This window comes from Schistocerca cancellata, chromosome 7 (assembly GCF_023864275.1).
Source record: "Schistocerca cancellata isolate TAMUIC-IGC-003103 chromosome 7, iqSchCanc2.1, whole genome shotgun sequence".
Classification (NCBI taxonomy): domain Eukaryota; kingdom Metazoa; phylum Arthropoda; class Insecta; order Orthoptera; family Acrididae; genus Schistocerca; species Schistocerca cancellata.
The window spans coordinates 259,968,259-259,984,783 of record NC_064632.1 but is presented as its reverse complement, the minus strand read 5'-3'; the positions used below and the strand labels follow the sequence as shown (position 1 = coordinate 259,984,783).

General features: G+C 40.9%; 1 protein-coding gene and 1 long non-coding RNA gene across 2 annotated transcripts; both read right to left on the bottom strand.

The window, feature by feature from the left end:
• Nucleotides 1–378: 378 nt before the first annotated feature.
• Nucleotides 379–15,632, bottom strand: LOC126092578 (cytochrome c oxidase subunit 5B, mitochondrial-like). The gene is made up of 3 exons (XM_049908267.1): nt 15,476–15,632; nt 15,263–15,336; nt 379–753 (listed from the first exon to the last, which is right to left on the bottom strand). The coding sequence occupies exons 1-3, from the start codon at nt 15,552–15,554 to the stop codon at nt 544–546; spliced, it is 363 nt and encodes a 120-aa protein (XP_049764224.1). The 5' UTR covers nt 15,555–15,632; the 3' UTR covers nt 379–543.
• LOC126092579 (uncharacterized) lies at nt 14,260–14,989 on the bottom strand. The gene is made up of 2 exons (XR_007521361.1): nt 14,622–14,989; nt 14,260–14,545 (listed from the first exon to the last, which is right to left on the bottom strand). It is a non-coding gene; the product is annotated as an uncharacterized LOC126092579 (long non-coding RNA).
• Nucleotides 15,633–16,525: the final 893 nt, after the last annotated feature.

Below are 16,525 nucleotides of genomic sequence, written 5' to 3'. Positions count from 1 at the left end.
AGCAGAGACGTCTCCAGATTGGCTGTAACTATCTATTCGTGTGCCAATGATATCTGTGTTTCCAGAGTGTTTACTTTTGTACTATGCACTCAGAGTAAACAATGAAAACCCTACACAACACTATTCTGTAACATCTTTTCATGTAATAAATTTTGGAGATTTAGATTTCAACAGCAAAATCATGACTTGAGCAAATCAATCAAAATGGCTCTTTCCCCACAATATCTACTGTGTGTATCACAAGCAGGGTGTGTTTTGTTTTAATAAAGTCAGAATTAAAGTTCAAGTAATCAATTTAGAATTTTTTTCCATACTAAATCAACATTGTGTATAAAAAAAAATCCCTACAGCAAAATCTGAAGAGAAACCATAAACTAATTAAGTGACTTCACACTTTTTATTTGTATTATTTACATAATAATCTATACAGCATCCTTCTGAAATGAAAGGCAACTTTATTCAATAATACACCTAGTGATGCACCACTTGAAAACATCCAAGGAAAAAAAGTAAACTATGTCCAACACTCCTTACTATCATTATTTACAATGGTGGTTTCTCTACAAGCTGAAACCAATGGCCACAAGCACACCGTGTTGGAATTCCTTTGTACACCCACATCCATTTGATGTGGGTAGCATCTTCTTCACATATGCAGCCAACAATACGGGAATCAAACGCAGATGGAACAGGGTTAGGGTTTGCTTTCGATGATGTTGACATTCTCTTTATTGCCTTTGAATGGTAAGGATCCTGGAAAAAAATTACAACTTTAATTAGATTAATGGATTGTGTATCTCCACTCAGATTGGATAACAGCTAAAATGGAAAAGCTAGACCATTCACTTACTGAAGCACATAAGGTTAGTATTTGTGTGTGTTAAATATGATTACAACTTTAGACAATTTTAATTTACAAATGCTATTCCCGGCCCCTCTGGCCGGAGAACCCGCCCCTCCACACACACACACACACACACACACACACACACACACACACACACACACACACACACACAACTCACGCACACAAAGCGAACACACTTCTGGCCAGTGTGTCTAGAGATAGGTATGTCCCGCACGTCGTCGTGTAGTGCACTTACTTGCTTGCTTAAGTGAATATGTTTTCTGTACTGAAGAGGACTAAGTCTCATCTTACCAGTGAGCAGTAACCTATCCTTTTCATAATATTGTTGATATTCCTACTTGGACTTTCCACAGTTTAAATCTGAGAATGATCTTTTAATCTCCCTATCATATTATTTCTCAGAATAAAAGAATGATTAAAGTATTATAGTTAGCATTATAGCCTTATTTAAATTAACTGAGGATAATGATAAAAGTGTCTGCAGGAAGCTACAAAACTGGCTGCATGACGCCACCGAACAATTTTGCTCACTGCATGTCAGGCAAAAGACCTAAAATTCATGTATAATATTACATGTCAACACTGCCTCCAATCATGTGAAAAAATCTGTTCAATTTTAATTAGAGCCAACGTTAATTTTTTTTGAAACTGATGAAATTTTTCTACCTAGGAAACGGTTTCAAATTTACCATGTCATATCTTGAAAAATTAGTTGCTGAAAATTTTTGTTACTGAAACACCTCGCTTGGTAATGGATCTTCTCAAAGTTTCATATTGCATTGCATTTGCTACCTTTAAGCTTTAGAAAACTGGATTACTTTGCAATTTTGTCAATATTGAGATTTAAAGACTAGCTCCAATAAAAACCATGTAAAAATTCAGAAATTTACATACACTATAAATCCCTGGAATGCTTCCATGAATGTCAAAAATCTATTTTAAGTGTAATTAGTGACAGTTATTTTTTTGCGACAGATGTTAAATTTTTGTGGACATGAAAGTTTTGTGCTTGAGAACTGACACACAAAACTTCCATTTGCATAAAGCTAGCAGTAGCAATCCAGCCCACTAAATGTCAAAAACCAACTTCAGAAGATCTATAGTTCTAAAACATTCTGTATAGACTATTTGTAGAGTTCTGGGAGCTCAAGATTGTATTTTATTTTTTTCTCTCTCTACTTGTACACCTGGTAGTCTTGCTCTGTCTTTCAATGAGGTATTCGCTTTGATAGTTCCAATCTGTTTTTTCTCACTTTGTCTTTTTAATTCTGTGAAGCATTTTTTAATATAAATATGCAAACGGAAATACGGAAGCATCCGATCCCACCCGTCGGCTTTGACCCATGATGTCACAAATATGGCGGAAACGACCATCAACGACAATTCCAATATGGCGGATATAAAATCGTTGCATACCTATCATAAAGACAAAAATACATCGAAAAACAAACACACACACACGTTTCACAAAAAGCCTAATGACTAACGGGACAAGTGTGGGAAATTGGGAGTTTTTGGGTGGGGAGAAACTAAATATAAACAAATTCAGCCACCCTCCCCCATAGAAAACCACGCAAAACGACGAAAAAAATAGACAACACAAAACTCACCAAATACCACAAAACACAATATTATCTGGAATTGGACACTTCCCTTGACCTATATAGATCTACAGCAGCTCCCGGACCCATAAATTGGGATCAAACACTTCCCTTGACCTATATAGCTCAACAGCAGCTCCCGATCCCATCTCCCAATACAAAAATCAAAATGCACCGCCAAACATTACGAACAAACACTTTCCTTGACCTACACAGATCTACAGCAGCTCCCGATCCCATAAATTGGGATCGAACACTTCCCTTGACCTATATCAGGCTGTTCCAGCTCGTCGGCTCCGTTGTGAGCCGCAGAACGCACCCTGCTCCAGGGAGCCGTGTCGCTCGCTGTGACCATTCAAGTGGGCCCGCACGCCGGCAGGTGGCACGGCAGGCTGAGGCAGGCGGCAAGGCAAGCGTTTTGATGTGCCAGCTGCGTCTTACAAGATCGACAACGTCATACTTTTAGCTCCTAAGACGTGGTGACATGCTACACCAGGAAATACGATGTTCAGGAAATAAATAAGAAACAACTGTTTTATAAGAAATTGCATACTAAATTTATTAGGCCTCTGTAGCTTGACTTTTCTTTTCATTACAAGATCGAAAATATCAGGCGTCAAAGTGTTCACAGCGGTAATGCGGAGGATGGCCTTCATTGTTGCATCCTGAAGAAACGATCGTTCCTTACTTTTTACTCTTTTCATTGCCTAGAAAAGCTGCTCACAACAATATGTAGATCCAAACATGCCCATGATCTGAGCAGCATTGTTGTGAAGCTTGGGAAATGTTTTTTGCTGTAATGAACGATACCATCATGACAAATCCAACGTGTTGTAGCACCTGTCTTTCAACAAAGTTGAATTTTGCTAATCAATAATCTCCAAATGAAGTGATGATAAGTCATCGGGGGAAACTGAAAAAGGAATGCTGAACACCTTAAGTTCCATTTCCAAACTAGTGAGGTCTCGGAATCGTGTTTCAAACGACGTGATGAGCTGCTTTAACTTTGCTTGGTAATCGCCGAAAGTAGTACCTTCAGGTAGTTTTAAAGAAGCAAGACGATCGAAGAACGTTAAATGTCCATTATTCATATGCCTCTCAAATAAACGTAACTTTTGCATGAACGCTTTGATCTGGTCGTGCATGTCAACTATTAGCTGCCCTTTGCCCTGCAATGACAGATTTACATTATTTAGATGCATAGTTATGTCAGCTAGGAACGCCAGCTCTGATATCCATTTTATATCTTTTAGAAAACACATTTCTTCCCCTTTCATTTCGAGAAAAAGGGTTATTTCCTCACGAATGGCAAAGAAAACATCAAGAAATTTTCCCCGACTCAGCCAACGAACTGTACTGTGGTAAGGTATATCGCCATACTCCGCTTCCATATCTTTCAGGAATCCTTTGAATTGGCGATGATTCATACCGTGACGCCGCACAAAATTCACACACTTCACGACATCTTTCATTACGCCACCTAGCTCTATTGTTTCAGCGCACAGTGCCTCTTGGTGAATAAAACAATGAAGAGTCAAAATGTCTTTCCCAAATTCGTCCCCGAGTTTATTTTTCAAACGAGAAGCATAACCTTGGTGACACCCGATCCTTTGTGGTGCACCGTCTGTCGCTACAGAATGCCGTCTGTCGCTACAGAATGGAGCTTATCCCACGGCAAATTCATATTGTCCACTGATTCACAAACAGCTTCAAAAATGTCACGTCCTGTTGCGGTGTAATCGAGTGGTACCACATCCAAGAGTTCTTCAGTTACTTGCAGCTCCACGCACAAAAACTGCAAGCTGAGCACAGTCCGATATGTCGGTGCTTTCGTCAAGCACTAGCGAAAATGCAACAAAGCTCTCCGCCTTTTTCCTGAGCTGTGTCTCTAAATCCGCTGCCATGTCTAGGATTCGACGAGACATTGTTTGCTTCGACAGGCAAACCCCTTCAATTGCCTGCACCTCCCTTGGAAACAAACATTCTGCAACGGCTACCATGCACGATTTTACGAGTGGTCCCACCGAAAACGGCTTGCCACTCGTCGCAATGATGTGAGCCACCCTGCTGCTTGCTCGATTTGCAGACTCAGTAGTGCTTTCTCCGCTCTCATTCACCTGAAAATTATAAACGCATTACAGATCACGAACTATGTTGCATGTTTTGATACCCTCCGTATTACGAAACCGTTTTTAAACTTAACGTCTCCTGGTATGTCGTTCTTAAGCCTGGCCACCAATTCTCTGCGTGCAACGCCTTCTACCTGATCGTAGTGCGCTGCGTGAAGACGTGTATAATGTCATTGTATATTGTACCTCTTCGCAGAATTAATTACTTTATGACATACAAGACACTGCGGACGACCATCCCTCTCAATGAACAGAAAGGTATCCTCCAATAGAGGTACAGGGCTCCCGCGGCTAATCATAGCTGTCATTGAACAATCGGTATTGTAATTGTAAACTGTCGAAGCTGCGTTGGTAAAGTGCCGGAACTTCAAGCGCTGATGGAAAGCACCGAAGCTGAAATCGTTATAGGTACAGAAAGCTGGCTGAAGCCAGAGATAAATTCTGCCGAAATTTTTACAAAGGCACAGACGGTATTTAGAAAGGATAGATTGCATGCAACCGGTGGTGGAGTGTTCGTCGCTGTTAGTAGTAGTTTATCCTGTAGTGAAGTAGAAGTGGATAGTTCCTGTGAATTATTATGGGTGGAGGTTACACTCAACAACCGAGCTAGGTTAATAATTGGCTCCTTTTACCGACCCCCCGACTCAGCAGCATTAGTGGCAGAACAACTGAGAGAAAATTTGGAATACATTTCACATAAATTTTCTCAGCATGTTATGGTCTTAGGTGGAGATTTCAATTTACCAGATATAGACTGGGACACTCAGATGTTTAGGACGGGTGGTAGGGACAGAGCATCTAGTGACATTATACTGAGTGCACTATCCGAAAATTACCTCGAGCAATTAAACAGAGAACCGACTCGTGGAGATAACATCTTGGACCTACTGATAACAAACAGACCCGAACTTTTCGACTCTGTAAGTGCAGAACAGGGAATCAGTGATCATAAGGCCGTTGCAGCATCCCTGAATATGGAAGTTAATAGGAATATAAAAAAAGGGAGGAAGGTTTATCTGTTTAGCAAGAGTAATAGAAGGCAGATTTTCAGACTACCTAACAGATCAAAACGAAAATTTCTGTTCCTACACTGACAATGTTGAGTGTTTATGGAAAAAGTTCAAGGCAATCGTAAAATGCGTTTTAGACAGGTACGTGCCGAGTAAAACTGTGAGGGACGGGAAAAACCCACCGTGGTACAACAACAAAGTTAGGAAACTACTGCGAAAGCAAAGAGAGCTTCACTCCAAGTTTAAACGCAGCCAAAACCTCTCAGACAAACAGAAGCTAAACGATGTCAAAGTTAGCGTAAGGAGGGCTATGCGTGAAGCGTTCAGTGAATTCGAAAGTAAAATACTAGGTACCGACTTGACAGAAAATCCTAGGAAGTTCTGGTCTACGTTAAATCAGTAAGTGGCTCGAAACATCATGTCCAGACACTCCGGGATGATGATGGCATTGAAACAGAGGATGACAAGCGTAAAGCTGAAATACTAAACACCTTTTTCCAAAGCTGTTTCACAGAGGAAGACCGCGCTGCAGTTCCTTTTCTAAATCCTCGCACCAACGTAAAAATGGCTGACATCGAAATAAGTGTCCAAGGAATAGAAAAGCAACTGGAATCACTCAACAGAGGAAAGTCCACTGGGCCTGACGGGATATCAATTCGATTCTACACAGAGTACGCGAAAGAACTTGCCCCCCTTCTAACAGCCGTGTACCGCAAGTCTCTAGAGGAACAGAAGGTTCCAAATGATTGGAAAAGAGCACAGGTAGTCCCAGTCTTCAAGAAGGGTCGTCGAGCAGATGCGCAAAACTATAGACCTATATCTCTGACGTCGATCTGTTGTAGAATTTTAGAACATGTGTTTTGCTCGAGTATCATGTCGTTTTTGGAAACTCAGAATCTACTATGTAGGAATCAACATGGATTCCGGAAACAGCAATCGTGTGAAACCCAACTCGCTTTATTTGTTCATGAGACCCAGAAAATATTAGATACAGGCTCCCAGGTAGATGCTATTTTTCTTGACTTCCGGAAGGCGTTCGATACAGTTCCGCACTGTCGCCTGATAAAGTAAGAGCCTACGGAATATCAGACCAGCTGTGTGGCTGGATTGAAGACTTTTTAGCAAACAGAACACAGCATGTTGTTATCAACGGAGAGACGTCTACAGACATTAAAGTAACCTCTGGCGTGCCACAGGGGAGTGTTATGGGACCATTGCTTTTCACAATATATATAAATGACCTAGTAGATAGTGTCGGAAGTTCCATGCGGCTTTTCGCGGATGATGCTGTAGTATACAGAGAAGTTGCAGCATTAGAAAATTGTAGCGAAATGCAGGAAGATCTGCAGCGGATAGGCACTTGGTGCAGGGAGTGGCAACTGACCCTTAACATAGACAAATGTAATGTATTGCGAATACATAGAAAGAAGGATCCTTTACTGTATGATTATATGATAGCGGAACAAACACTGGTAGCAGTTACTTCTGTAAAATATCTGGGAGTATGCGTGCGGAACGATTTGAAGTGGAATGATCATATAAAATTAATTGTTGGTAAGGCGGGTACCAGGTTGAGATTCATTGGGAGAGTCCTTAGAAAATGTAGTCCATCAACAAAGGAGGTGGCTTACAAAACACTCATTCGACCTATACTTGAGTATTGCTCATCAGTGTGGGATCCGTACCAGATCGGGTTGACGGAGGAGATAGAGAAGATCCAAAGAAGAGCGGCGCGTTTCGTCACAGGGTTATTTGGTAACCGTGATAGCGTTACGGAGATGTTTAACAAACTCAAGTGGCAGACTCTGCAAGAGAGGCGCTCTGCATCGCGGTGTAGCTTGCTCGCCAGGTTTCGAGAGGGTGCGTTTCTGGATGAGGTATCGAATATATTGCTACCCCCTACTTATACCTCCCGTGGAGATCACGAATGTAAAATTAGAGAGATTAGAGCGCGCACAGAGGCTTTCAGACAGTCGTTCTTCCCGCAAACCATACGCGACTGGAACAGGAAAGGGAGATAATGACAGTGGCACGTAAAGTGCCCTCCGCCACACACCGTTGGGTGGCTTGCGGAGTATAAATGTAGAATGTAGGATTATTGCGTCAGTTGCGGCTGCATGCGGCCAGGGGGCAGCGAGTTCGCTTTCCCCCTCCACGCGGGCTCCAAGCTGCCGCAGTGAGCGCTCCAGAGCGCTCCGGCTCCCTGGAGCTCGGTTGGAACAGCCTGACCTATATAGCTCAACAGCAGCTCCCGATCCCATCTTCCATTACAAAAACTAACACACTCCACCAAACATTGAGATTGAACACTTCCCTCCAACTATATAGCTCAACAGCAGCTCCCAATCCCATAAATTAGGATCGACCACTACCCTTGACCTATGTAACTCAAAAACATCTCCCAATACCAACCTTAACAGCCACAAATTTCAATGAAACACTTCCCTATACCCCAATATACAACACATACGAAAAAAAAAAAAAAAAGAGAGAGAGAGAGAGAGAGAGAGAGAGAGAACTTACCAGAAGAAAGTTCCAGCCCCACAAACTAGATTGGCCACCACAATCACACAAATGCACGCGTAAACACACACACACACACACACACACAAACCAACGAAAAAATACTAAACCAAAAGAAAAACCCAACCCACCCACACCTCAACCCCAAAATAAAAAACCCACAAACAAAAACCAAATGCAACATAAAAAACATCTCAATCACACACTACAACTCAACAAAAACTTGAACAAAATAGATCCTCCACAACTAAAACAAAAAACACACAAACTCCCCCTCCCCCCCACCTTAACAAATACTATACAACAAAATAAACCACCCACCCCATCCTGAGCCACAGCCACCCACCCACCTACCCACCTACCTACCCAGACCACACTAACTAACCACTTTCGGCCTATACATTTTACCCACAGCCCTTAAGAAAACCCGAACAATACAATAGCCCTCTGGGACACTCTTCTGCCAACAGTACTCATCTAAATGAGACTGAAGGTAGGAAGAGCGCCTCTTCCCCCTCCCAAGAACTGACTTAACCGCCCCCCCCACATCCCCTCTATTGTATTAGTACAAGCCCCAGTCTCATAATTCTTAAACTCTAAACTATGGTTCACTACTAAATGATTAAATCCCCTCTCAACCAACCCCCTATAAGAAGAAAAAGCATCAAACTATTGTGGACCCCGGCTCTATATATTCCTCAATTAACCCCACTAATTCAGCCTTGGACCTCCCTTCCACAACCCTAAAAACACATTCGGAACCCCCACCCCCTGGAACAACAGCCCCCCCCACACCCAAAGACCAGCCACAGACTTCCCCCTCCCATACTTCCTTTTCCCAAACTGTGACTCTTCCACCTCCACAACAACCCCATGCCCCCCAACTTACCCCTGTACTTAATAAATTCCGAACACACTTCATGACAAAAGGAATACCAATCTAAAACGCTCCTCTCACTCACACCAGTCTCATGCGTGCAAAAACTCTGTGGGGATCTGTAACAAAAATAATATGTAACAAGCACAATCTCACGCATGCCCAACCTAGACTTCTTGAACCAGGTACCGCGCCGTATGGAACGCCATATGTCATCTTTGCGACAGCGCCACATATACCCGTCCCTGGTCCGAGAGGCCGGAACTTTTACCAATTTCATTGGTTCACGGCACACACCGCACTTCACCACCTCGGCAATTAAGCCAAAAAGCTGTAGGAACTTAATCAGCTCTAAAGCTGTGTCCCCCATCATAGCCCTCAACCGAGAACTATTGATCTTGTCTTTCATATCCATTCCTGAACAAAAAACCACAACCGATTAAAACTTAATAACAAAACCACCCGACGTACAGCCATCATCACTACATTAACCTTCACACAAAACCACAAAACTGTTAACTCTCTGATACAAATTCCGCTTCAAAAATACGCAAGCAGCACTCGCCACTGAGCAACAGCAAACTGAGCCCAATACACCAAACAAACAAAAACCCTGAACATACCACCAGAGGGCACAACACACCACAACACGACGACATCTACAAACACGCCACACTCACAAACCAAACTCCGCACCGTAATGACGTCACACACCACAACACCCTTACGTCACAGGTCAAAGCTGATGCGTGAGATCGGACACTTCTGTCAACCCATGAAAACTTACTGAAAAAACATTTTATTAATTGATCAGTATATGCATGACAACAACTACACACCCCAGAATGCACAATAACCGAGTAATTACAACACAACGGGGTTAAAGAAAATGTTGATATCAATTTACCTCTCTTAACATCTAAATACCACATATCCTTTCTGTGTGCCTGTTTAACATCAGCAGCAAGAAATGCTTTCTTTTGTTGTGTCTGCCTCCTAAATACGTTTGCCACCATTATTTTTTGACAAGCTTTCTTTTTTTGTCCTTGGTAGAACAATATTTAGCAATATGATTCAGTCTATTGCACTTTTAGATTTTAATAATAAGTTTTATGGGCCTTTTCTGATTTGTACGTACACCAGTATCTTCACTTCCATTTGCATCTTCGGGTTTGACATCATGTAGTAGTTTCACTTTAATAGAATCTCCCATGATACATACACCACTGTTTTCAAGTGCTGTGACCACAGGCTGACAATGATCAGGTAATCCAGCCAGTAGCAAAGTACCTATCCACTCTTCACTAATGGCAAACTTAATTTTATTTGACTTAAACGCAGTCATTATTCGATTGCAATAGTCACTTACCAACTTGCATTTAACTAATTTGGTTGTGATTAATGAGGTAAGCAAGTCCACTATGTTTGAGTCCTGAGTCTTCAAATGCTTTTTTGAAGGCCGTCTAGGCTTCTGTTGCCATATTTGTGTCCCTTATAAGGGAATAATTCATCTTGTCCATGAAAAGTATAATCCGGGAATGTGCCTCTTTGTCTCTTCTTCCAAAAATTGTCTCATTTCAACAGATTTGAAGGAGGGTTTTCAACAATACCCTACAGTTTATCATGGACCAAATACACCTTCATCGCAAATTTCCATCACAAGTAATTTTCACGCCTGATCAACTTTTCAACCACAAGTCCAGCTGAGGCTGTAGCACTCATTTTTAGCTTTGAGTGAAAGAAAAAATATTGGCAGTCAGCAAGCAAGAATGATCAATCAGCAAAATATGAATGATCGGCACATGAGTAGCTTCCAAACCACCTCTGGATTTCTGTGCACAACTTCGATTTTAACATTTACAAAACCTTACTTTCACACCTGTGCCTGGGCTCATAACCTTTTGTTCAGCATTTTTTAATATAAACACGAAAGCTTTTGGAAACAATGTTTTATTAATTAATCAGTACATGCATGACAAAAAGGCATAATAACCATCGAGTAATTACAATGCAATGGACGAAACAAAAAATTAAATTGTCAATATCAATTTACATATCTTAAATTAAAACACTTTAAACCTTCAAGATTTGCCTTTCTAAAGACTTTCATCAGAGAAATCCTATGTGCAGTCATTATAAGCTGCCTGCTGAGAACCCTCAGCAAATACTGTTCCCAAATCACAAAATCTTTTAAATTATATACCACGACTTCATTTAAATTATATGTCTGTTGGTGGTGAGACCATACTGCAGATATAAATATGAGATAGATGTAATACAGTATAGTAAGCAATACATTGTAAAATGTTGTGTATGCAATGAACAGCAGCCAGGCTCTTCCATTACAGATAATACTCTACTATCACATACAGAAGACATGTCAACAAGAGACATTTCTGTAAGACTGTTTGTCCTGAAGCCAATGGTATTAGTCACCAACTCACCCTAAACATGTCATTCATCCAAGAAAGTACATACATGAGGCAGAAACCCTATTAGTGGAGCTGATCCAGATTCTGTTTGCTGAAATATTTCACACATCACTTTTAATACACTGAATACATGTGTGTCAGCTCCTGCATGAATGAGGGCACTCAGTGAGTCTGACCAGAGGACACGATTGGAAGGCTGCGTCACCGTATGTACTACGTGGCCTGATACAAGGCGAAAAGCTCAGCACTAAATACTGAGGAGTGGGCCAGAAGCCGATATTGAAAGACATGGGTGCCAATGACGAAGGCACACTCGACCCTGTGATCAGCCCGAGAGCCATCAGTGTACACAAAGGTACTAGCGCTAAGTTCCATGTGAAGGTCGTGAAACTGAAGGCAATAGGCTGAGGCTGGAGTAGTGTCCGTAAGAAGCGAATGAAGCCCAGGGTTAACATGGCAGCTTCACGAAGCCATGGTGGTGAAGGGTTCACACCCACTGGGAAAGTTGCAGGTAGCGTGAAGTTAAGCCGGCATAGCAAGTGGTATAAGTGGACACCAGGAGGTAACAGAAGAGGGACGAGCCCCATACTGACAATCTAAGGAATCATCAGAAAAGGAGGCATAGGAAGGGTGGCCACCCATGGCACACAAACGACATGCATACCTGCTGAGGAGAAAGCCACGGCAGTAGGACAGTGGCAGTTCAGCATACAGACGCTCAACCGGGCTGGTGTAAAAGGCACCCGTGGCCAAACGGATGCCATGATGGATAGTGTTGAGATGGCGTAAAAGGGATGTGCGTACAGATGCATAAACAAAGCACCCATAGGAGAGTTTTGAATGGACAAGGGACCAGTACAAACAGCGGAGGATGGTTCGATCAGCACCCCAAGAAGTACCATTGAGGACACACAGGACATTGAGGGATGGTGTACAGCGAGCTGCCAAGTAAGAGACATGGGAGGACGACGAGAGTCCTATCGAGCATGAGCCCCAGGAATTTCATAATGTCAACAAACGGAAGGGCAACAGACCCAAGATGTAGAGATGGTGGGAGAAATGACAGCCCCTTGTGCTTTGCTTTCACAGTCATTAAAAACTGACTCGTTTGGCATGGTTGGCTGGCAGGGCCCAAATGGCAGGTTCAGCTGCCAAACTGCAAACTTTCCCTTCATTCACAATGGCACCTTTCCTTCACAAAGTGGTGTAGGGCCACCACCCTCATCTTTTCTGTAAAAGCAAAGGGAGAACAGCCAACAGCACTTGGCATACCTGACAGTTACCCACACTAGCACTGGCCATGCCTGATGTTACACTTCAGTGATGTGATGAGAACTAGCATTTAGACAGCACAGGCAATCACACAGCTATTTAGCAATCATACTTTTCCTCCAAAATCAACCCGAAAGTGAAGCAAAGGATGCATTTATCAACAAGAAAAATAATTTTCTGCTCTGCTGAAAGATATTTAAGTCATTAACATTAATAATTAGACTCTAAAGAAACAAAACCAAAGATTCCTGTACATACTGCAGATTAATCTGCCTCTTTACTCTCTATGCTGAAATGCATATCTAATATGGTGAAAATGTACACATTAGGCTATGCTAGAGGTCAATCAGTTACTGTAACCCATATTTGGCATTCACATTCATTGGCTTTACTAACTCACTACTAAATTATCACCTTTCACCCTAATCTACCTCGTGTTATGGCATAGATCCCTGTCACCGTAATACAGATGTCAATGGGGAGGGAGGGGTCTAACATCACACTTGAACTATACCACTATCCAAATCGAATTAATTTATCAGCAAAACTTTACATTTTCCAGTAACCCAAGATAAGACATCAAATTTGATTTACACTCTCAATTTGCACCAATCCATCCATAACTTTTCCTTCAGTATTTCTTATGATGTCTGAAATTATGTGGCTGGTAGTGTCCCTCTTCCTTCCTGGCAATTCCCATTCCATAATCTGTTGCAGCAGTCTCTCCTGGAACATCCTTCATATATCAATACCATACAAGTTTTTGGTCCTCCAGAAAATCAATAACTGAACTTGTGACATCCATGTTCATTCTGATTACTTCATTTATGACTTTCTCACCTGAATATCCCTGCAGATTGTATCCAAAAACCCAGATCAATTGCCATCAATCTTTTCATTAATTTGGATTTAACAGTCCATATGTCTGATCCATATGTCAATGCCAGTATCTGTTTTGAAGAAACGTCTTTTTGTTTAATTCTTATCCTCTCTATCCGATAAATGTTGCGATAGAGAACTTACTTAGAATTTATTCTTGTATCAATTTTAAAAAATCAAGAACTTTCACTGATTCTGAATGTGGTAGCTAAGGTAAACAAAATATTTATAAATGACATGTTCATGCCTCACTGAGGCCATGAGAAAAACACACACATTTTATGTTACTTCTTCAACAGAGATAAACAGAAATACCTTTATTATTAAATTGGATCTCATCACATTGGTACAATCTGGCAATTTTCTAGGCCAATGCATAGCCCCAATACATCATTAACTGTACTGACTGGCGGGCCTTTAGTGCTCTTGGGATGAAAATTTTGTCAAAGAAATATAGCCTACCACTATTTTCCAGTAACACTGCCAGAATTTAAAAGGTGTGTTATCACAGTCAGTGAGGAACCCCATGACAGTCTTACTTGGCACGGCTTGTTAACGGTACTACTGCCAGATCACGACCTGAGGCTAACATCAAGTGCATCCATTGTCAGTGCAGGGATATTTTCACTCACTTGTATACAATCTGTAGGTGAAATAACACTATGAAATCAATAAAGAATGTATATTTTACAGTTTGTTCTTTCTCCATAGACAGCTGCAGTTTAGAAACAATTGTTGCTTACATATGTTCTTATTAACCCAATTTTTATATCTGTAGTACCTTAAAGAGATGCATATGGGGTGAAAATATTTGTAAGCAGGTGTTCAAAGATAACAGCCATTTTTCTTCGAGAATCTCCCAGTTAAGAATTTTTAGGCTTCTAATGTCGAATCAAACCATACCATGACCATTCTTGATGCCCATCTTCATATATGTGTGCTCTTAACACTGTCCTGCAAACAATGTTTTTCTTAATTTTATCAGCTATTTCTTTTACAGACGTTAGAAGAACAGCTCAATTCAACCCACAAGGCAAGGAATTTGTTTAATGAGCAACATCTATTCACATCCCATGTGCAGCACTAAGTATTCAGATAGAAACTTATTCTGTATGCTTGTTGTGGTCCACATTTTGCTATTTTCCAAACTGAATCCCTGGAAGATGGAGAGATTCGAGATAAGGTTCAAGATGCACTAACAAAAATGAAGTAGCAACAGGAGCACACTTACAAAGGTATGAAAAAATATGACATTTGCTAGGTTCTAGGACAGACAGTTTATAGCCTACATTAATTCCAAAACAACAAACTTTCGACGACATTCCAAATGCGCTAAGGGATTTTATTTTCATGTTATAAAAAACTATAGTACTATTTATGTTTATAAAATTAATATTGTGAACTGATTACAACAAATTACTACTCCCTAAAATTAAGTGCAACGTTTAGTGAGTAGTCGTCAAGAACTGTAAATTAGGTCTCTTGAGAGTACTACCACATACTCTTATCCTCAATGTCATTTTCGAGTGTATCTATCTTTGCGGGGGGTGTCGCCCTGACGAAGTGTTCCTTAACTGCGCTTTAACATTGTCTCAATCTACAAAATGTTAAGTGCCATCTTCTGCCTTATACTGCGACTAAGGAAGAGTTACGTTTTAATGTAACACGTACGTCATTTCCTGCTAGCTGGGCCAGGAGCTCCCGCTTCTCTTTCCCTGTAGCATGTTCAATCGGATCTGCCATCACTGTAAACGAAACAAGACGACATTAAAATTACTGTAATCAGTGGTAACTTAAACTACGCCTCTTCTTTTATTACACCAGTTACAAGGTGTTTCGGCTTTACTTTAATTATATTGACATAAGTAGCCGAAACTGAATTACTTTTGTCTGCTAATCTTGCAGCAGAAATAGAAAGAGGCCGGTGAGAATTAAAGAAAATCCTGCTACTTAGAAGAGCCATTTTCACAACCGACGACCGCTGGCAAAGGTACAGAACTTCCTCTAGACCTCTACAATCGAAGTTCGTACGTAAAGAATATTCACACCACAGATGACCCGACAACCAAACATACACTTTGGTGGAGCCTCCACCAAAGAGTATAGACACTATGGAGATGCCCAGCAGAAGCATACATGTCTTAAAAACGACGAAATGTTAACAGGCGACTTGCGCGCCACAGCATACGTTCGCGACCAACACATTTTGGGTAGCGTGTGTATACTGTTGTGTTATTCATCAAAATACAAACGTAAAACTGTGTAAAAATTGTTACTCATGTTACCTGTGGACACATAAACAAAAACAGAAAGTTTGCCGATGCTTTGTGTAGGTTAATCTTTTAGCTGAAATTATACTTTGAGTTTAAAATAGGGTATCCCTTTCGATGTTTTCACTTACTGACTTTTATGTTTACAACATGTAAGTTAACAAAGGAGAGACCAAGGAAATTTTGGGGTTCAAGGCTTCCCGACGAATTATAACACAGTACAATATGTCTGAACATTTCCATGGACTCAGTTTGGTCGAATTTCAGTCTCATATGTTTGCAGCAGAGCACTGCATTTTTATCATCGTTTCTCTCATACAATGTAAGTTGTATCAAATTTTCCATAAATGACTGTATTATAGCTATTTATTTGACGAAATCTTTTGTTAAATTTGTTCCTTTTTCTGTTGGCAACTGATATCGCACTAACTGTCTGTGAACTATATATTATACTTAAAATATTCACGTTTTAGATAATACACTGAGTGAATGTTGTGACTACACAACAAAGTATTCAATTAAAATTGTCAACATGTTTTTGTGCCTCTGTGCCTCTATGGTCATTCTGCTCTCTGCTAATTGTTGTGTTGGAAGAGTTTTCTTTACTTGGGAGCTACTGCTCGAGACAGTAATAATAATCTGTGAGCATAAAAAATTTTGATGT

Bases quoted from the DNA above. Each gene is read 5' to 3' on its own strand.
- LOC126092578 (XM_049908267.1), bottom strand. From the start codon at position 15,554: ATGGCTCTTCTAAGTAGCAGGATTTTCTTTAATTCTCACCGGCCTCTT. The intron at 15,337-15,475 runs GTAATTCAGTTT...TTTCGTTTACAG, and splicing joins TGCAAGATTAGCAGACAAAA to TGATGGCAGATCCGATTGAA. The intron at 754-15,262 runs GTACGTGTTACA...ATTTTTTTCCAG, and splicing joins CCCAGCTAGCAGGAAATGAC to GATCCTTACCATTCAAAGGC.